This window comes from Brachyistius frenatus, unplaced genomic scaffold (assembly GCF_029030835.1).
Source record: "Brachyistius frenatus isolate BFR_SWC_R1_liver_20210118 unplaced genomic scaffold, ASM2903083v1 Contig_2, whole genome shotgun sequence".
Classification (NCBI taxonomy): Eukaryota; Metazoa; Chordata; class Actinopteri; family Embiotocidae; genus Brachyistius; species Brachyistius frenatus.
Window position 1 is genome coordinate 4991525 of NW_027210601.1, and position 20976 is coordinate 5012500.

General features: G+C 41.5%; 1 protein-coding gene across 1 annotated transcript in view; it reads right to left on the reverse strand.

The window, feature by feature from the left end:
- The window catches only part of gabbr2 (gamma-aminobutyric acid (GABA) B receptor, 2), a 177927-nt gene that overhangs the window by 31505 nt on the left and 125446 nt on the right, over nucleotides 1–20976 (reverse strand). The window contains exon 13 of the mRNA XM_069695489.1: nucleotides 20383–20505. Coding sequence (XP_069551590.1) covers nucleotides 20383–20505 — 123 coding nt within the window. The remainder of the gene's footprint in view (nucleotides 1–20382; nucleotides 20506–20976) is intronic.

Sequence of the window (20976 nt, forward strand, 5' to 3'; positions counted from 1 at the left end):
AACAGTCAATTACTTCAACTGTCATTGGCCTGCCATTGCCTGCCTCCCCAAGGACAGCAACCAGTCACTCCCAAGAATGATGCAGCAGCACCAATCACACCAGAGGAGGATCCCACCTGAGCCATAGAGGTGAGGTATGGTCTCAGATCAGGCAAAGAGAAGACATGTAATGATCACTACAATACTGTAATGAGTGTTCTTGGTTTGTAAACATGCATGTAAATAATTCATAGTTAATTAACCCAGATTACTGGACTACAAAATCAGATTGTGAGGAAACAAGCAATGATACTGTATGAAGAATAACACTGGTATATTTGCATGCAAACAGATTCAAGATAGATGAGTTCACAAACATTTCTGATGAAAATGAAACGGTCAAAAAACTGACAGTGTTTCATTTTCAAGGAGGCTGTCCTCAGGGTAGAAAGTGGTGTAATCACCACTGACGGGAGCTCCCTTTTTCTTTTCTTTTATGACACACACAAACACCTCAGTGGTGGCCTCTGTCTGAAGCAGGAATATACAGGATGTGCATACGCAAGTACAGAGCGTACTGACTTTTCATCCAATTTTAGCCAATATTCTCACCAGTCCAATATATTTATGCCATAACTCAAGAAACAAGCCCAATGGCTCTCTTTTACTGATGCCGGTCTCCCCATTGTTCCAATTAAATTTGGAAAATCTAGCCGAGAAAGTTCCCATTTAGAAAGCACAAGACCAATTCTTTGAAGACAAACAGTGCCTTGTAATGTTCTCATTTCAGCAGTGATACATGCTTTTCACAGAGCTGGATCTTATTAAAAGTAACAGAATAGCTGTGCAGTATGGGGCAGTGTAACCACACAGCCATCCACTTTGTCATCAGTAGCTTCCCAAGAACTTTTCAATGTATCGAATCAGGAGACACGAGGAGATTGATTGTAAAAAGAAGAATCAAAACTGAAGCAGCGATCCAAGTGAACTCATGGAGCCTCCACCAGGGGAGGTCTGGAGGCGTGGGCGGGTGTGACGAGAGGTCAAGGCTGCGGCACATGCACACGCACATGCACACGCACACGCACACGCACAAAGAAACCCTGGGGAGAGCGATGGACGGTGAAAGGGAGAGCCCTCAATCTGACCTGGTGGAATAGGGGTAAGCTAACAACCAACCAACACTTACGGCATGCAGTAGGTTGGAGGTTGCATGTGGGTTGGAAAACCAGGCAGCACTCAAACATACAGCTATTTGTGCATTATTGAGAGATTTGAAGAAGAAACGTAAAAGTAATTAAAAAGCAAACTTTTTGTATGCAGCAATTGATTAAGTAAGATTTTATGTAACTTCCACACTGCATCCTACAACAAAATATTTTTGCAGAAGCAGCAGTGTGAAGTGTCAAGCTGCTTTTTGCCAAACTTCTAGCATGCAGTGATGGTGTTTTTTTTTGGTGTTTTTTTTTTTGGGAGCAGCTGCTTCTTGGTGTCCTGCCGTGGGCACCATGCTGCATGAACAGAGTTGTTAACCAGCTCCAATGATTCCTATAAGCCTTCAGCTGTTACTCCAGGGATGTTTTTTTTTATTTTTTTTTACCTCATCAAGAATTCTGCATTGTGCTTTTGGAGTCTTCACCTTCCCGGAGAGTGATCTCTACCCACAGAATATTGCATCAACGAGTCGAACAGGAGATAGACGATAAGAGAAAGCATAATCCCCCGCAAAGCAGGTAATAGCTTCTCTCCGATGTCGTGGCCACATGGAGCTGGCAGTGTGACAGTGAGATTATTATTATCGTCAGATGGTCAGATGGTGCTTGTTTTCGGGGCTCAGCTGGTTGATTTTGGTCATCGGGATCATCACCAGGTGCTGCCATGTCCTCCCTGGGCACAGACTCACCATTGGAGGGCACTGCAGGGTTGGCGCATTCCCTACCAGGCAAGGTTGTGACTAGAATAATGTTGGAAACACAGGGTGCAATTTTTTTGTCCCTTTTTTCACTTGGAGGATAGTGCCAGATTTAGATCATATCAGTTTATCTGAATGAAGGCGAATAAAAAAAAGAAAAAGGAAGGGACGAAGAAAGGAAGGCGGAAGCAAAGAAATGAAGAAGGAACAACACTTGAGAAAAAATAAAAATAGGAACGCAAGTACAAACGGAGGCGAAAAAAGACTTGAGCATGCAGTCTGTGGACTTGCGATGTTTGAGTGTGTTCTTGAATTAATTTAGTCCAAAATGTAAGAATAGAATCTCTACTCTGATTCAGGCAGATTAATTAAAAACCACAGCCTTGTTAATTATACCCAGCTATCTCAGACAGATGAGTCCTCTGATGCGATGTCTGTCCCTCTGTAATGCTCACCTCAGCTCCTCTGGCGTTGTCCCACTTTAGTTGCAGCTCCTGTGTCTCTAGACCGTTTATACATCCGGGATATAAGTTCACACTGCAGATAAAATCACCAGCTCAACGTTGCCCTCTGTTACAGGAATTCCTGCGTCAGTACAATTCTCATTGATAAATTGCACCTTACATGATATGCACCAGTAATATGTGGTGTTTTACACATTTCATTTAATTTTATTTCTGTTCTACATTATACATGCTGTAGGAGGCATAATGCAAAGTACTTGAGGGTTGAGTTGGGACTGCACTGCAACAAAATGATACTACTCCCCTGCTGCCACTTCTCATTTCTTTCCTTTTATAGGTGTAATGAAGAACAGCGAATACATCTCTCTCCCTCACTCTCCTCCTTGCTCGTCTCTCCATTTCTCTGCCACCTTATTGATCGTCCAATCCAATCAGGCTCTTGCGGCTACGTGAATCTTATTCTGAGGACATGGCAGCACATTTAATCTAAGCACAAATCAATAGCGGCATGTCTTGTGAAGGAATGCAAACCATGTATGTATTTATATATCAAAAACATTTTTGTGGAGGTATGCGTACAAATAAAAAAGCTGTAAATCAAGCTCTGAGACAATGAATGCAAACTTATCACAAACGAGTTGAGGATTAAAATAGTGCCTGTATGTCTGTGACCACAAACACCACTCAATTAGCCTGAAGGGCATAATTAAGAGAGCCACAACATATCAGCATGTTATTAGTTTTTAACCAGTCTGGTATATACTTACAATGGTTGAATTAGGAAAATTACAGGGCTTCCTCTTTAGAGGATGATAAAACATACATGAAGTGGATTTATTTTATTATATAAATGATATGCTCCAGATGAATAACAGAGGAAATGCAGCTTTTCCATGGGTGCTCGCAACCTGACACCTCACTGCAGATACAGCATTCTCTATATGAGAAATACTGCACTGCTGTTCAGGCTGTTTTGAAACTGCAGGGTAACTCTTTCATCACTCATTCATGCATATACGCACACGCACACGACACGACACAACACACACCGTATCCCTTCCCATGCAGGGCAGTGAGTTTGCATTTCTACCCACAGAGGGAAGGTTCCTTTTCTACCTTCTCTCAGTGACTATCTTTACTCTTGAGCTGTGTACAGTTTCAGAATCTCATTACCATTGTTTTTCTCTACTGAAATTATATCTCAGCGATGCACAGGGACACGCAATGTCACGTGTAGAGCACAGACCCATCAGGATCAGAGCTACTCAAGTAAGTGCACAGGCTGGCAAAAGGAAAGACAGGTGGACAAATACACAAACACAAACACACACGTACACATACACTCATGCAAACACACACACACACACACACACACACACACACACACACACACACACACACACACACACACACACACATGCGAAGTGATTCGGTGAGGCAGTCGATGTTGCACAGTGTGTCAGTCATGTGAATTACCAGACAGATGGCTGTCAGTGAGGTTGGGTGAGTGCGGATGTGCGGAATAGGGGGGGTGGCATGCCTGTAGGATAACGACACCTCTTCTGTAAACATACATAAGTAATGTATTTACAAAGGCAGGTGATAAGTAAAACAAGCCGACTTCTAATCAGTAGAATCTGTTTACAGCATGAAAAGATTTCATTCCTGCTATCTAATCATCTCCCAACTATTTTCTCTTTCTACCTCTCTCCATCACCTCTTCCTGCTCTTTCTCTCTTTTCATGCACTCCTAACACCTCTTCTGTGTCGCTGCTCTCTCGCTAATCCAGTGACACATCTCACCATTCCGATCTCACGCAGAGAACGCCTGCCTCGCTGCAGCTGATAATGTGCAATGCGCCACAGAGAAGCAATCAGACGATTTAACACAGAAATAAACAAGCAGTTCACACATGACAAGTAATTCATCATCAATGACTGTAATTTTCAGCAGTCGTTACTCGTTCTGGACCTTAACGTGTCAACATGCCGCTGCTGCTCTGTTTCATTCTGACAATCATGCATTGAAAATGCCAAAAGCATGCGGGCTCAAGTTATAAGCATTATGTCATGTGAAATGAAGCACTGATGGCTGGTATGGTGATCTTCTTTTTTCAACTGGAAATTATGCTAACCGAGATCACTTAATCTGTGATGAGTAGCGTTGAAGCTTTCATACTAATTGTAGCAAGATGCTAAATGCTTGTTACCTCAACTATATTAACCCTGAGAGGCATACAGATTTGTTAACAAAAAAACCAGAGCAAAATAGGATGCCACATAACACTGTTAGAGGCAATAGCAAGGCACAGAAATGGAGGGAGGGGAAATGAGAGAAATCAGGACCAAGGACGACTTGTTACATTCACTGGAGTGTGAAGAGGACCACACTTGTAGGACTTTTACTGGTACATTAAAAAAAGATAACTATCAACTGTGACACAATGATGTTGGGAGCAGAGTTCTCGGTGTAAAAGGCATATTAAAAGAGAGCAGGCCATAAACAGCTGTGAAATATCTACTAAACTTTGTCAAGCTGACTGAAAATGTCAATCTGTGTGGCTGCTATCCACTTAAAATACTTCACATCAGATTACCACATAATTGGAACCATTTTCCTGTTGAATATTTTGTTCCCATCACCTACACAAACCCTTCTTTTTATTTGAACAGCATTATTAATAATGCCTAAAGCAACATTAATGTTTTAACTGGTAAGTGGTCAGCTAAAAGTGTGCAGGCATGGCTGTAAAAAAAAAGAAGAAGATGCATGTTAAGATCAAAGACAGCAGAAAATTCACAGTGGCCAAATCAAATCTCACCGAGCTCCACTCACAATGCAACAAAAAAACGTCTTCAGGGCTCTTTGAAGAGTCCACTTTGGAAATGACAGGGGACGAAATCACAATTTGGAAGAGGAAAACACAGCGTTTAAAAAAAAAAGAAATGTACATGTACACAAACAGCATACACACCACTCAGACAGGCCAGAACCTATCTGTCACAACATCACCTCACAGTCAGATGTGAGAAAGGCAGATTATTTACTAAATATATCCAATGACAACCAACTGAGTGAAACTGTAAACCTGCAGAGAAATCTGTCTCTGGAGGCCATCGCAACTTGGAGTCACAGCCTACATTAAAATTACTGTAACAGCTGCTCATATAAACTGTGCACACAGCAGGTATTTTTCTTATTTACTTCTAACAATGAATCACAATCACAAAAGGAGCAAATACAGTGAGATAATACTCTTCAATTGCTGCTGATTTTTGGGGTTAATTTCTGAAAAACTTCTGTTTGATTTTCACAAACACCAAAAGCAAAACATCTCCACATACTTTATACCCAAATATCAGTAAAGAAAAAAAGCACACCAGTTTGTCTCATCTAACTTCAATGAGTTAGGAGTGGGAGCAGGATGGGCGCAGTGCCAGCTTGCTGCAGCGGCGTTGGGTTTAATTATCTGACCTTCTCATCGACTGGCTCACAGGCTTCCAGCCGAAGGCAAGTGCTAATCAATGTCACCCTCGGCAGTGTGATGATAAGTAGCCATGACACCCCTTGCCCCCCCCCCCCCCACACACACACACACACACTCCACCACACACTCTGTCTCTCAACACATATCTTCAACTTCATCACATCTAACATCTCTATCTCACAGTTATATGCTGGCAGCCTTCTCCTGTTCTTCTTGTTTCCACTCTCCTCTCACCTGTCTGTCTCCCTTGTGTTTCCCTGGATCCCCTGTCACTCTTTCCATGTCCTGCTATCTTCAGCTTCTACTGTTAGTGTAAAGTCTGCAGTGTGTGCCCAAGGCTCAAGGTCTTGTGTAAAAGAACTCTTCCACTTAGCTGAATGTATCTGTATTCCTGGGCTTATAGTGCTGAGGCAGCACCGGTACTTTGTTCAAGCAGCGGCGAAGTGCTCTCATCTCCCCATCACTGGCCGACCTTGGGTGTCTCCTATACCTGACTCCTCGGAGCATTGGTGTGTGCGCAGAGTGTATGTGTATCTGTGCTTGTATGTGTGTGTGGGACACTGTGTGGGATCAGTGATTAACCTTTCTCTTATTGACCCCTCCCCTCCCACTGTGTCACTGAGGCACCAGAGTCCCTCGGTGGTGCCTCCTTGTACTTGAGGCGAACACAGCTCTGCAGAGGCTGCGCAGTGTCGGTGCAGCGAGAGTGCGTGTAACAGTTTGTGGTTTCACATTAAAAGTAATTAGCAATAAAAGTGTGAAAAAAAGTAATCTCCCGCACATCTTCGAATAACACAGTTCTCATCTCAAACACAGCTGCTAATTTATTAATGAATCCATCTCCATGCATCTCCAGCAAGAAGATGGATTAATCTCTCAGCATATTCTACATACATACATTTTACATACAGGGCAACACTGAGCTCATTCAAAGTGTTGCCTATTGATATTATTACATTTAAATATTTATGCTAACAGGTAGGTATGATATTATTGCGCCACCATGTTGCTTCCTGCATAGTGTCCTCACTGGGGGCCAAGCACAAACACTGCAGGACAAACACATTGTTTTTTGTGTGTGTGTTTTGTTTTTTTTAAAAGTACCACAACACGCACATAAAGGGCAACTTTTACTGATTAAAGGATGCAAAGTTGTCTCTCAGTTAATTTCCAAAATTTTCTTCAAGACCACCTCTATTAAAGTCGGTCAAGGTTCAAACCTCATTGAGTGCTGGTTCAATCCCTGGCAGCAGTATTTTCAGTTTAGCCAAAGGCTGGGTGGCAAGCCAGTAAAGGTCATACTGTAACCTTGGTGTAGAACTAGCGACTACTATTGGCTCATCTTTCTAATCTGTTTTAAGGTGTCTACACAAGGAATAGAGATTAACAGCAATAAAGTTTGAACCAGCTGGTCACTCCTAATAGGAAGAGAAATGAAAAAAATTAAAATAAATTCTCACTCCTGTCAAATTGTATTTTTTAAAAGTTGCATATTTCCTACTTGAGTAATATTATTTCAAAGCTGTAAATGGCAGAGATACTTGCAAAGGGAAATGTAATGTTCTTGTATAAAGTAGAGCCCTAAAAACAAGCAAAATATTCAGCATTCGCTGGGAACTATTTGACTAAACCTCCCTTCCCCTTCTCACACGCACACACACACACACACACACACACACACACACACACACACACACACACACACACACACACACACACACACACACACACACACACACACACACACACACACACACACACACACACACACACACACACACACACACACACACACACACACACACTGTAAACTCCGCCTCAACAAATTCCATCTTCCATTCACATCTAACTTACTTTGTCTGGCCATTGATTATGAATCTGTAGATGGACCATTTGCTCAGTGCTTTGCTCTCAAATGACCGTACAAAGCTGTGGTAGAATGACGATCTGCTGCCTTTCCCTGGCTGAGTTTGTACTGCACCTCATTAGGGGTCCAAGCATCAACCCGGTGGTGGAACATATTGTTTTTGTTTAATTTTCAGTTCCACTGAATTTTCTGACAGTTGTAGTCGTCATTAACACGTTACCAATCTTACAGAGCCGCACACATTTTACCAGAATCCAGTAGCACCGTGATCTTTTTCTCCTTAAGTTATTTAATGGTTGGCAAACAGCTGTAAGGTGCTTTACAGCCACATTCTGGTGATAGCAACACATTACGCCCAGGAGATGTTAAAAAAAGAGAAATACAGCAAAAAAAAATTTAGTTTTCAATAATTATTTGAAAATCATTACCCCTACTACGAAGCTTTTAAAACATTTTTTTCTCATTTTTTTTTCCTTTAAATGCGGGTCTATTGCAGCCCTCTTGGACAAAGTGGTCAGTCTTCAGTCAGCTAAAGGCTGCAGGATTTCTTTCAATTTTGTAGTATGATTATCTGTATGCTGAAGCATGTCTTACAATAAAATCCAGTGCTTATTAAAGATCAAAGTGTATTAGTGAATATTATTGAGGTGCTTCAGTGGCAATCATTTTCCACAAATGACTCATATTCAATCACTTATTCCTCATAAAAAAAGACAAATCCAACAAAATGAATTTCTTAGTTACCTCATACTGTCACAGTCTTGTACTAAACTAATTGACTAAGAGGGCAGACTAATTCACTTTTACTTGTACCCTGGAAGAACTGATTAGACATATACAGTACTATTCCTTATTTCCTTTTGAGTTAACTATTCAACTGCACTAATTGGTTTGCTTGCTTAAAAAAAAAGGTAAAAAATGACAATAAAAACACAAACAAATCCCAAATGGCTATGGTTGCTCAGAGAAAACCACTTGCACGGAATAAGCGGAGTGGATAGTTGGCTGGGTTAAGGTTCGGGGTCAAGGGTTACTGACTACACATTCATATTCCCACATTCTTATCAGGACAGCTTTCTGAATAATAACAATGTTTGTGGGGGTCAAATGGATTGTAGGGCTAAAAAACAGAGTGAAACCCATTTGTGTCTAAGTGCACCTCATCATCACCTCGCATCATCACCTCGCATCAGCATCATCATCATCATCATCATCATCATCATCATCACCCCCACCACTACCAACACATCCACAGTCAGTCATCATCAAGAGCTGCATCACTTTCTTGAGTTTATAACTAATCATGTCTGTGCCAGATGGAAAACTCTGTGTCTGTCTGTGAGTGTGAGTGTGTGTGTGTGTGTGTGTGTGTGTGTGTGTGTGTGTGTGTGTGTGTGTGTGTGTGTGTGTGTGTGTGTGTGTGTGTGTGTGTGTGTGTGTGTGTGTGTGTGTGTGTGTGTGTGTGTGTGTGTGTGTGTGTGTGTGTTAGCAGCTGAGCCATAATGGAATCCTCAGGGCTGTGGATGAGCAGAGGAGGTACTTTGATGGATGTGTCTGGTCACTGATAGAGGGTGTCTCTGGTCTGAAAGGGAGACAGAAGGAGATGCAGGAAGAGGGAAAGAGAGGAAGAAACCGAATGAATGGATGGAAGAAACGTGAGAGGGGACAGGAGGCAAAGGAAAGAAACAGAGCGAGAGACCAACAGCATTATATTGATGTAAATAGAAGGAGAGAAGGGAAGCTGCATAGGATAACTCAGTGTGTATGTGTGTGTTTAAGTGACATCACAGTAACAACATCAGATATTGTTACAGATAATGACTAAACTCTGAAAACACACACACAATCACTTTGACAGCACCATTTGGAGGCATATACTGTCGACACACACACACGCACAAAGAAATACAGATACATGTGGACTACACCTGATATTAAAAGACCGTTTTAAACAGCTCAATGAACAAACTGAAGCAGAACACATTCTCATGTGTCTTGAGTACATTTACATTGGTCTGTACATACAAACTGACATACTTTATACATACAGAACATAATCCAGTGTCCACACTACACTGGTTGAGGCCTCAGCTGTAAGTGTGGAAACTCTTGACACCACTTTTCATTTGAAAGACTTCTAATTGGTCAATTGCATAGCCCTCATGCTCAATCAGCTGTTGCCTAGCAACTGCAGTCTGGGGAAGCAGGAAGAGAGGAGCGGGGGGGGGGGCTGGGCAAAAAGTGATAGGCGAGCAAATGAGAGGTGGAGGTAACGGTGGAGGTCGGGGGTAATTTAGTGTGTTTGTGCTTATTTTGTTAGAGAGAAAGATCGAGAGACAGATATTGTATACAAGAGGTCAGAGGAGAGAGGGAGGGGAAGAAAAATCATTCAGCACACAGAGGTGGAGAGAAAGTAAGAGGCGGCGAATGCTGCCACCCAATTTCGTTTTCGACAGATTCACTTGAACAGGCTCAGTCATGCACAACCACATGTCCAATTTACCAAATACTATCAACAAATACTGCACCTCCGAAGCAGTTCTTAGAGTGCTTCCCCACATGATTCACTGATAATGCTGTCAGCTTACACATACCGTACACTGTTGTCCCTCACAAGACAAATACAAGTGCATTGCCAAAGCACGACAAAAATACAGTGGGCAAATATTCTCCACAAAAATGATGAAATCCTGCGTAAACTAACACCTCTGTTGACTTGGCAAGATATCAGTTCCCTTCGTCTTCCCCTCCCAAAATAGATTGAAGCAGAGAGCGAGACAAAACATGAAAATGCTTTGTCGCTTTTGAACAACTGTAGTGATTTAATACATGGTGTTGAGCCATTGCTGAGGGAACATCACTGACTACAAGATGAGTGCAACTAATTTTAAATATAGAAAAATTGGAGGCAGGACAGCGCTGATGCTTACTGATGGTTATCCAAAGTCTGGGAAGATATTTGGTCGAGCATTAAAAATGCCTTCCATGATCCTGACCAGCAGCAATTTAATTCAACCCATCTGTGTTGAACTTGTTTATGACAATACAAGTTGCATCTGATGGATAAGATGACTGACTTATTTTGCAAACTGCTCTTTAGCTGTCTCAGCTGTTGTCTGTGATGGTGCTCAAAACCATGTTTGTCTTTCTCTAAAGATGATTACAATGGGGATTTAGAAACACCAAAGAAAAATAACGTTACCCAATTTAAGTGTGACTAAGAAAATAATTGAAATTTGTCTGAAGTAAATGGTCTGTACTTACAGAGTGCATTTTCACCTTAGCAGTCATTACAATGTTTCCTATTCACCCATTTATACACACACTCGCACAGCAATGACGACAGAGAGGCCATGCAAGTTGCTTGTCTGCTATTGGGAGCAACTTAGGGTTTAGTGCTTTGCCCAAGGACACTTCGGCATATGGACAGAAGGAACCGGGAATTGAACAGCCAATTTTGTGATTAGTGGGCAACCCGCTCTACCATCTGAGCCACAGCTGTCTCCTCATTCTCTTCCCATCTGCCAGTAATTACTTTTTGTTTCTGAATGTCATATACCTGTAACTTTCTACAGCACAAATGATTGCGTTAACAATTAACATGTGCCGTATAGACTCTGTGTCCAACCTCTTGTAATAATGTTCCCTGTACAGTGTGCTCCCACTTCTCTTAATATATTGGCTGTTTGAAAAAAATGGTAGAGCCCTTTATTTCTATTTTTTTTTTAAGGATTATTCACATTTTCTTCACTAACTCACATTTTCTTCTGGTTTAGTTCTTCTGTGTCACGATTCATATTGTTCCAGAAAAAGTTTATCTCTAAAAAATATACACAAATTCAACTTTATTTTCCATCTGTTTAAAATGCAGCACTCTTTATGTAGGTTGGGGTTTTTGTCCTGTCCAGGTGGAGATAAGTTGGGACTCATCGCTGTTGCCCGCTAGGACATGTAAAAAGGGGCAAAACTATTAAGAGAAGTGGGTATCCCCAAGGTAAAACCTGTGACACACTTACTTAAAAGACCTTGGAAGACTTCTAAATAATGGGCCAAAGTCACAGACACCATGCTGCTGTATGCCCCAAACAAACGTACAGCAGAGCCCTGCATAAGACCTGCAGAAATGGGTATGAGAAAATGCCATTGCCAACAACTCTGATATGTGTTTCTCAAATATGACAGTGGAACATTGATGTAGTTATGTAGTTAAATATCAACAAGATCATCATTACAACTGAGCTTATTTTAATAGTTAATAATGCAGCCAACTACTGCAGAGCAACATGTCATTCACTATAAAACGAGAACTTGATGCAATCTAATATGCAGCACATGCAGTAACAATACCTTACTATAATTGTAACAAAGAACCACCATCCTTCGGGGATAGACAGTCATGCAGCCAAACAAATCATCCAGAATGTGTGAGGGCTATGTACCCTTCCCTTTTGTTCTCTCGTTCTCGTCCTTCCCTGGTCAATGAGAAGAGACCTGGGTGGGTGGTGGTTATCCCTTAATGACCCAGTTTACTTTGAAAATGCATTGATCTCAGCCAGTGCTTTACTTAACACGAACAAAGGAGCCTCAAAGCCCATCTTATCACTGTCAGTGTGGCCTGGATAATGCTGCAAATAATATTGTTTGTCATTCTACTGAAAAAAAATATGTTATGATTCTCAGGACTTGCCAAAACACATCTTTGTCTCTGTCACTAATCTAATTTAAATTTAATATTTTTTTCAAAAAGCACCATCTATGTTTTTGAAAAGAACACAATTTTAACAAATCAAAACCTAACTGAATTAAGTGTAAACATCTCTCTCCTTTCCACCCGCTTTCACAGCATGCTGATAGTGAAACAAGAGCAGTGTCCTTCAGATGGCATTCACACAATCAACAGTTGAGTGGGACTGCAGAGGAGAACCTGCATGAGCGTGCAGGCGGTAGGGGGGGAACAACACGGTGTGGGGAGGCAGTGAGTGTGTGTGTGTGTGTGTGTGTGTGTGTGTGTGTGTGTGTGTGTGTGTGTGTGTGTGTGTGTGTGTGTGTGTGTGTGTGTGTGTGTGTGTGTGTGTGTGTGTGTGTGTGTGTGTGTGTGTGCAGGTGTATAAGTTCAGCGTAAAAAGATTATACAGGGGTTTCTGCACTTTAGTCATCAATCACGTGGAAATCAAATCACAGTTGAGTATTCCCAAAAACACACCAAAGATGTAAGTAACTTTTTAATGTATTTTCTCTATGTTTCTGCAGCCACTAGATATGCAGATATTTGAACTTGTTTTAGAAGGATAATCATTGAACAATGTGTCAGCTTGTATTATATCTTATTATATTTTTAATTAACCTATATACAGTAGTTGACTGTACAAGGTCCACATTCACATCCACAAATGCAAAGTTGAGCTTTTTAAATTGTTCTATCCCAGCATGGCAATCTCGTTGTAATTACACATTTTTAACATAAGCCGTTTATTTTTTTCTTGCCTAATGTTTTACCATCTTCTCATAATTTCATCTATTGATCTTTTTGTTATTCCCACGGCATTGACTTCATCGCTGATAATCTCCTTTATAGCGTTTTGTTCTTGTTATATTCATATTTATTCATTTCAGTGGGATCAGATTTCCTTTTGTGGTCATTCTGTTAGAACGGCTGGAATCACTTTAACACACCCAAATACCTAATTTAAATAGAACGATTTGCACCTGATATCAAAGATGCAATTACTTTTAGTAAATCAACTGCAAAACGGGTGCAAGATAAATTTGCAAACTTTTGGTATAAACATGCAATTTAGTACCCTTTATTTGAAATCTTAGTAAATCAGGCCCAAAGTGTGGTAAAAGTGCAATAACATTAAAAAAAAAAAATCTAAAAAAATCTGTATATAAATATAATTTGGGTGACCTTGACCCACAGAGTCCCGGAGGAGCGGGACACATATTGTCAGCCACCCTCATCATCTGTCCGGCTCAAGGAACTTTGCTGGCACATGTCTCACTCCCTCTGGCCACACTTACTACTTTCCCCAACTCGCCCTATCAACACTAAATCCTGGCTGGAATTGGGGCCAGATGTCAATCCCTCCTTTTGAAGAGAAGGAATTGAAAAAGTGAGCAGAGGACAGTGAATTGAGAGGAAAAAAATAGTGTGACAGAAAGAAACAGCAGCATAAAGAGACAGAGAAAAGATGGAGAGAGGAGAGATGTGGGTGAAAAAGAAAGGGGAGTGTTTCAGGCTGGCCTTAGTGTCATCACGGAAAGTATTCACAGCGCTTCACTTTTTCCACATTTTGTTATGTTACAGCCTTATTTCAAAATGGAATAAATTCACTTTTTTCCTCAAAATTCTACACACAATACCCTATAATGACAAAGTGAAAATAGTTTGTTTAAAATTTTTTGCAAATGTATTAAAAATAAAATATAACACGTACATAAGTATTTACAGCCTTTGCTCACTACTTTGTTGAAGCACCTTTGGCAGCAATTACAGCCTCAAGTCTTTTTGATGCTACAAGCTTGGCACACCTATTTTTGGGCAGTTTATCCCATTTTTCTTTGCAGGACCTCTCAAGCTCCATCAGGTTGGATGGGGAGCGTCGGTGCACAGCCATTTTCAGATCTCTCCAGAGATGTTCAATCGGGTTCAAGTCTGGGCTCTGCCTGGGCCTCTCAAAGACATTCACAGAGTTGTCCCGAAGTCGCTCCTTTATTATCTTGGCTGTGTGCTTCGGGTCGTTGTCCTATTGGAAGATGAACCTTCGCCCCAGTCTGAGGTCCAGAGCGCTCTGGAACAGGTTTTCATCAAGGATGTCTTTGTACATTGCTGCATTCACCTTTCCCTCCATCCTGACTAGTCTCCCAGTTCCTGCCGCTGAAAAACATCCCCACAGCATGATGCTGCCACCACCATGCTTCACCATAGAGATGGTATTGGCCAGGTGATGAGCGGTGCCTGGTTTCCTCCAAACATGATGCTTGGCATTCCGGCCAAAGAGTTCAATCTTTGTTTCATCAGACCAGAGAATTTCATTTCTCATGGTCTGACAGTCCTTCAGGTGCCTTTTGGTAAACTCCAAGTGGGCTGTCATGTGCCTTTTCCTGAGGAGTGGCTTCCGTCTGGCCACTCTACCATACAGGCCTGCTTGGTGGAGTGCTGGCTTGGTTTGTGCTCTGACATGCACTGTCAACTGTGGGACCTTATATAGATGGTGTGTGTCTTTCCAAATCATGTCCAATCAACTGAATTTACCACAGGTGGACTCCAATCAAGTTGTAGAAACATAATAATCAGTGGAAACAGGATGCACCTGAGCTCAATTTTGAATGTCATGCCAAAGGCTGTGAATACTTATATGATCACTTATGTGATTTTTTTTTCATTTTTTTATTTGTAATAGATTTGCAAAAAAAAACCTTTTTCACACTATCATTATGGGGTATGGTGTGTAGAATTTTGAGGAAACAAATTTATTTAATCCATTTTGGAATAAGGCTGTAACATAACAAAATGTGGAAAAAGTGAAGCGCTGTGAATACTTTCCAAATGCACTGTATGTGAGGGCCTGGCAATGGAGACCTTCATCCTGCTCTTTACCCTCTGGTCTCCTTACTGCTACATCTCAGTCCTCACCTCTTTACCTGAGCCAAGCAGCCTTGATCTCTACTACTGATAATGAGGGCCCACATTCAAGCTAATTACCATCATATTACCATCATCTCATCATTACATAAAGAGGAATATTTCCACATTAAAAGATAGTGGTGAGTCAGACTTTGGCTTGGTACTCCAGTGATATGATACTGGGGACAGATGAGAGCATTGTCAAAGCACTGGGAGAAATCTCTCTCTCTCTCTCTCACGCTCTCTCTCTCTCTCGCTCTCTCTCTCTCTCTCTCTCTCTCTCTCTCTCTCTCTCTCTGCTTAAATGCATACAAGTGGGTGCTGCAGAGGCAGGGGGCTAATCTCAGAGCTCCTAAACTTCTGGTTAAAAAAAATGCATGTGTCTGTGTGAGTGTACAAACACATTTTCTGCTTGGAACACTCATTGATGATCCATCAGCTCGGTGCATTTTCTACGATATCGATGTTTAAAATCTGTTCATCGTGTGTTGGCATGCTGAAGTAGGTGCCTCAACCCGTTATTTTTGTCTCATGAATCAACAGTGCAGCTCTCTGCGTTACGGATGTCAGGAACCATGGCCGTTGCCATGGTGATGCCACACTGCAATATTCTTTTGCAGCTCGCCTGCCCACCAATGCTTGCAGCAGCTTCCAAGCTGAGAAAAACGACAGCGGGAGGGAGGGGAAGAAAGAGGAGACAAGAGGAGAGACTGGAGTAGTGGGGGTCTGCTGCTGGATCCAACAGAATGCTAATCATCCTTTATCGACAGTTTGTCCTTCATTATGCAGGAGACAATGCCCAGGACCACAAGAGAGGGCATTAACGTTTACATAAACACACAGGTATACGTACAAAAACATATCCATTCATAAGTGGGCACCTTCCACACATGTGTACATTGACACTACAACATGTGCAAGTACCGCAGGGCTTATTTTGATGGCAGCCAGGAGCTCTGCTGCTGAAACACCCACGCCATTAACAAATGCTCAATTATTAACGAGACACAAAATGGATCTAATTGCTCACTGCAGTCCAACATTTCCATCAGCATTCCCAGGATGTTCCTGGAGCAGCCAGCATTTTTCCTGCTTTTTTCATAAATTCTCTGGGAAAGAAAGACATTGATATGCAGTATATTCCCTGTGCTCTTAGGATTTAGGGGTCAACCAGTGAAAAGGAGAGCTGCCATTATCATCTTGGCCAATTTACACATAATCTCATCAACATTTGTATTTAATTTAGCATATAAGGTAGTGTTTCATATTAAAAAATAAAAAAACAAACAGATGCAGGCTTTGTTTAAAAAGGTTGGGGACAATGTCAAGGTCACAAGTCATTTCTTGTGCAGGCACATCATCTGCATACTGTAATTAAAACTCCAGCCTTGAAGAGCAGCCATGAAATAAGATGCGGGGTCATTCTTCTGTCATTTGAGACTCAAAGACTTAACTCCCCACATGATCTCTGGCCCTTCTTTACTTTTATTTGGGAGGGTATTAAAGCAGTCATGTTTTATGAAGCATTCCATGAGGATCTATTGTCAGCCTCTTCAGTTTCATCTTTCTTGTTAATGCTAATAAAGAATGCAGAGGGGAATGTCCTAGTTTTGCTAATGGTAACTCATTAAGATTAGCTTGCTGGATTTAGAGCAGTGAAATTACCCCTTCATGATTGACTTTGTCAATATTTCTTTTGTGTAAATCTTGGTTGTACGTCACAAGCGCGATTACTTTACCCAAAATCTCAGCTAGTACCCCTGTGTCTGTGACCAAACACACCCCGATGATCATCCCTGAGCATTTAAACAAATAAAAAATAGACTACCATACCTGTAAACAATGAGTCAATAAGGAAACCCCCTGTGAGATGGTTCAAAAATGGATGTGGTGGACTAGATCGAACTGTGGCAGTTCAATAACACTGCATTGTCATACTGCATACCCTTGAAACAGCAGGTAGATACAGCTTAGTGAACCCAAGGTCAACTCCCAATTCTCCACAGAGGGGAAATGGGAGGACATTTTGACAAATACGGAGAGAGGGAAACAATAAAAAAAAATAATAATTAAAAGACAACAGAGGGTAGTTGCAGGGGAATGTTGGCCTAGCATGATGTGATAGCTCACAAGAAACTGGGTAACTAATGGTCCTTCTCCTTGTGCCAATTACTGTTAGTCAGTCAGAGCTAGTCACACAGGCTCCAGAGCCCTATGGAGACCATCCACCAAGGTCCAATGCCCCACCTCCTCAACCATTCACCCCCACTTCACCTAAGCTTGTTTCAGTTAAAACAACAAAAACAGCATTGTGTTAAAAACAAAGGGGCTCTGTTGGTAGGGGCTGTAGGTACTGTGGAGAAAATGAAATACAATATAGCAAGACTAACTTGACTAATTTGTTCCATTGCCTTGTTGGACAGTCTTGTATTTTTTTTGCTGGATCCTTTTTCATTGTGACGCCTGTTGTTACCAAATAGCATCCTCATTGATCTGAATGGAGTGGTTGTGTTGCTGAACATGCCCTAACTCTCCTCTGTCTTTGATTATGGTACAAGTTACTGTGTATATTTGTTTCTCTTTAAAACTTCCCATATTGTTTATTACCATGAATTCAGTGTTTGATGATACTGCATTATAATTTTTCCCCTTGCGTCTCTCTCTTCCTTACCCCCTTTCTGGGTATCTGGGTTGCCTTCTAGTTCATGGTCCCACCTGACAAGCCTGGAGGCCCTAGGCGCAGAGGAGCTCGGGGCTGTCTCTCCCCCAGCTGAGCCCCAAGGGTACGCTGCTGCTGCTGGAAATCTGGCAGGCTGGGCAGGCATGTGGAGCCTATACTTCAGCCCAGGCATGCAGATCCATGACCCCAGAGGGAATGCAGACTCCTACACTGAGTGGTTTATATATTCACAACACTTCCCTGGCTGGGGGCTTAGAGTCTGGGAATACTCCACGAGGACCTAACTGCACACACTGACAACATTCACGAATGAATATGTTAACCACGGCTTTGCTTCACCCTTTAGGCAGGCTTAAATATATAAGTGGATATCATTACAAAGAAAATACGGCTTTGTCTAGAGTTGTACCAGTGAGCCAAGCATACCTTCAGACTTCACAAAAATGAGCACAAGAATGTAAATAAGTCTGGCAATATATCATACATTTCCTCCACAGAGATCTCCCACGGGAATCTTTTCATCAAGGACTAAGAGAAAAAAAAAACTCTGACCTGCTGCTCTTAGATAAGCAGTATTTATCACTTCACAAGTTTTTCCTTTAATTGAAGATACAAAAAAGTCAAAACTGGGTGCAAGACTGCATCAGGCACCCTTCCATCCCCCGCAGGACCTTGGCAACAAGCAAGCAAGCAACAACAAAATCCATTCAGTATGATCAAAAGAAGTCTCCATAAAAATTCACCAATAGGCCTTGCCTTTCACTGCCCTGACCTTCTGATAACCTCTATTTAGCAGGAGGGTCAATGAGGGTCCAACCAATGCTGTCCATTTCTAAAGACTCTGGGCTCTTGGGAGGCAGTTAGCCGTCTCATGGCCTACATACAGAAGACTAGGGGACTTGAAAGACAACTCATTAGGGAAAATCTCCACTTAGTAGTATCCATGGTCTGCGGTCTTTACAGACCGATGATTTAATCTGAGCTGCAGCGGAATAATTTCTCCTGCTTGTCAGCTCTTAGCAGCAACAGTAAAGTAAACATAAGATCTTCTGTTCCACTGAATTATGTGTTAGCACATAAAGTGAAAATCATATTATATTATATCAATGTAAATGTAAATGTTTTCTGATAATGTTACATCAACATACCCAGTGAAAGGGATATATCTTATCAACAGGTGAAAATCAGAGTCCCTAATATGACACGATATCTGTCTTATTTGGAAATGTTCTCACCTGTTAAACATTTTTTGTTTCACACTGTGAACAGATGTACTTCAATACATTTAGATTTAATAAACCACAGCTGCCACGCACTTCATTAACAATTCACCGTTACACATGGATACCTGTCCCAGTTGCCCCTCAGTGCACCAGCTCTAAGAAACATTTGACCATTTCAATGTTTAAAGCTCCCTTTGGCCGAGTGCAAGTCCATCTTTCTGTGTAACAACTTTGAGGAGTTATTAAGGAGATCGGCAATATGTTATGCTAACTTGTGGAACCATCCTTTTAACAGCAGGAGCTGATTTTCTAAAAAAAAACAAATTAGTAGTGGACTAATTTTTTTTTAAATATATGCAGCTTGAAATCTTCCTGACTCAAGTATTTTACCCGCTGTCTTTAAGAAGTCTCCTGTACACATCACTTTTAATCCATACAGAAAGCAAGATGTCCCAAACAATAAAGGCATTCTGCATAATATTTGATTCTACGAATATATGAAAAATTTAAAAACTCAGTCTGTCACTTTAACCAAAGCGGCTAATACCTCAGAGTAAACAAATATGCAGTTATGCCTTGCTAATTCACAGTCTGGATTCTTTTAATCCTACTGACAGTTATGTGCTAATATGTCACGCCTAACTGAAAACACACTTCACACACAATCAACCTCTAATGCCAAAGCTACAGTATGTTCATTTGAGCCAATTGGCCGCAAAACTAGACTAATCCAGCACCAATCTCTGAGAATCTCAGTCTACTCTTACCAGTCACAGTATAGCAGAGTTAATTTTCTACGCTATGCCATGCCACCTCTCCAGCAAAGAGAAAGTGATGCCAAGTGCCTCTTTTCCAGTGGGCCTTGCCAATATCTCTCATCAAGCTGGCAAATGTCCGGCCACGGGATGAGCACAGAAGGCGGCAATGGCTCACATCCTGACCTAAAAATAACAAGCACAACCAAGATGCTTGTGCTAAAGCCTATGGCAGACATTTTCTTTGCTTAACCTCTAAATACACAGGCATTTTTCGCAAAAATCTGTGTCACCAGGTTTCTCCCAGTGGAGGCAAGCCGTGTTCCATCAACATAAATGATAGCAGAAGCGAGTGCAAGATGGGACAAACATCAAATGCATACTGACCTCCAAGCTGTATTCTTCCACAGTCCTCCTAAGCGGGTCCACAACCTGCCAGCAGATGAGGATGCATAAGTCGATTAGCAGCATCCCGCCAACGATAATCAACAGCTTCTGGTCCTTTATGATCTGGAGAAGGAAGTGAAAATGAGACGTTTGTATTAGCCAAATAGCCCACACCTATGTAAAACAGTAGTATGTGTGTCTGTAGAGTCATTTCAAACAACATTTCTTATTGATCAATATAATTATGCGAACCAAGTGATTCTCATCCTATCTCAAGACCCAGACCCCTGCTGCTTTCAATCTAACCATCTAATCAGGGACTGATAACAATGTATTTACTGCAATTACCCACCGACTAAGACAGGAAACCAGCCAAACTGTGTGGCCAAAAGCCCAAGACACTTTTTTACACAGTCAGTAAATGTAGTATATTTAGCAGATTGTACTTTAATGGAAGAGGGCTGAGAACCACTGGTGGACATTCAGTTCTGTCAGTGCTATATGTTACCACAAGCCACAATTTTGTCACTTTGTGGAGTGAGAATGTGAAAAAGATACACCAAACAAGAGCCAAAGCTGTCAACCACTAAAGCG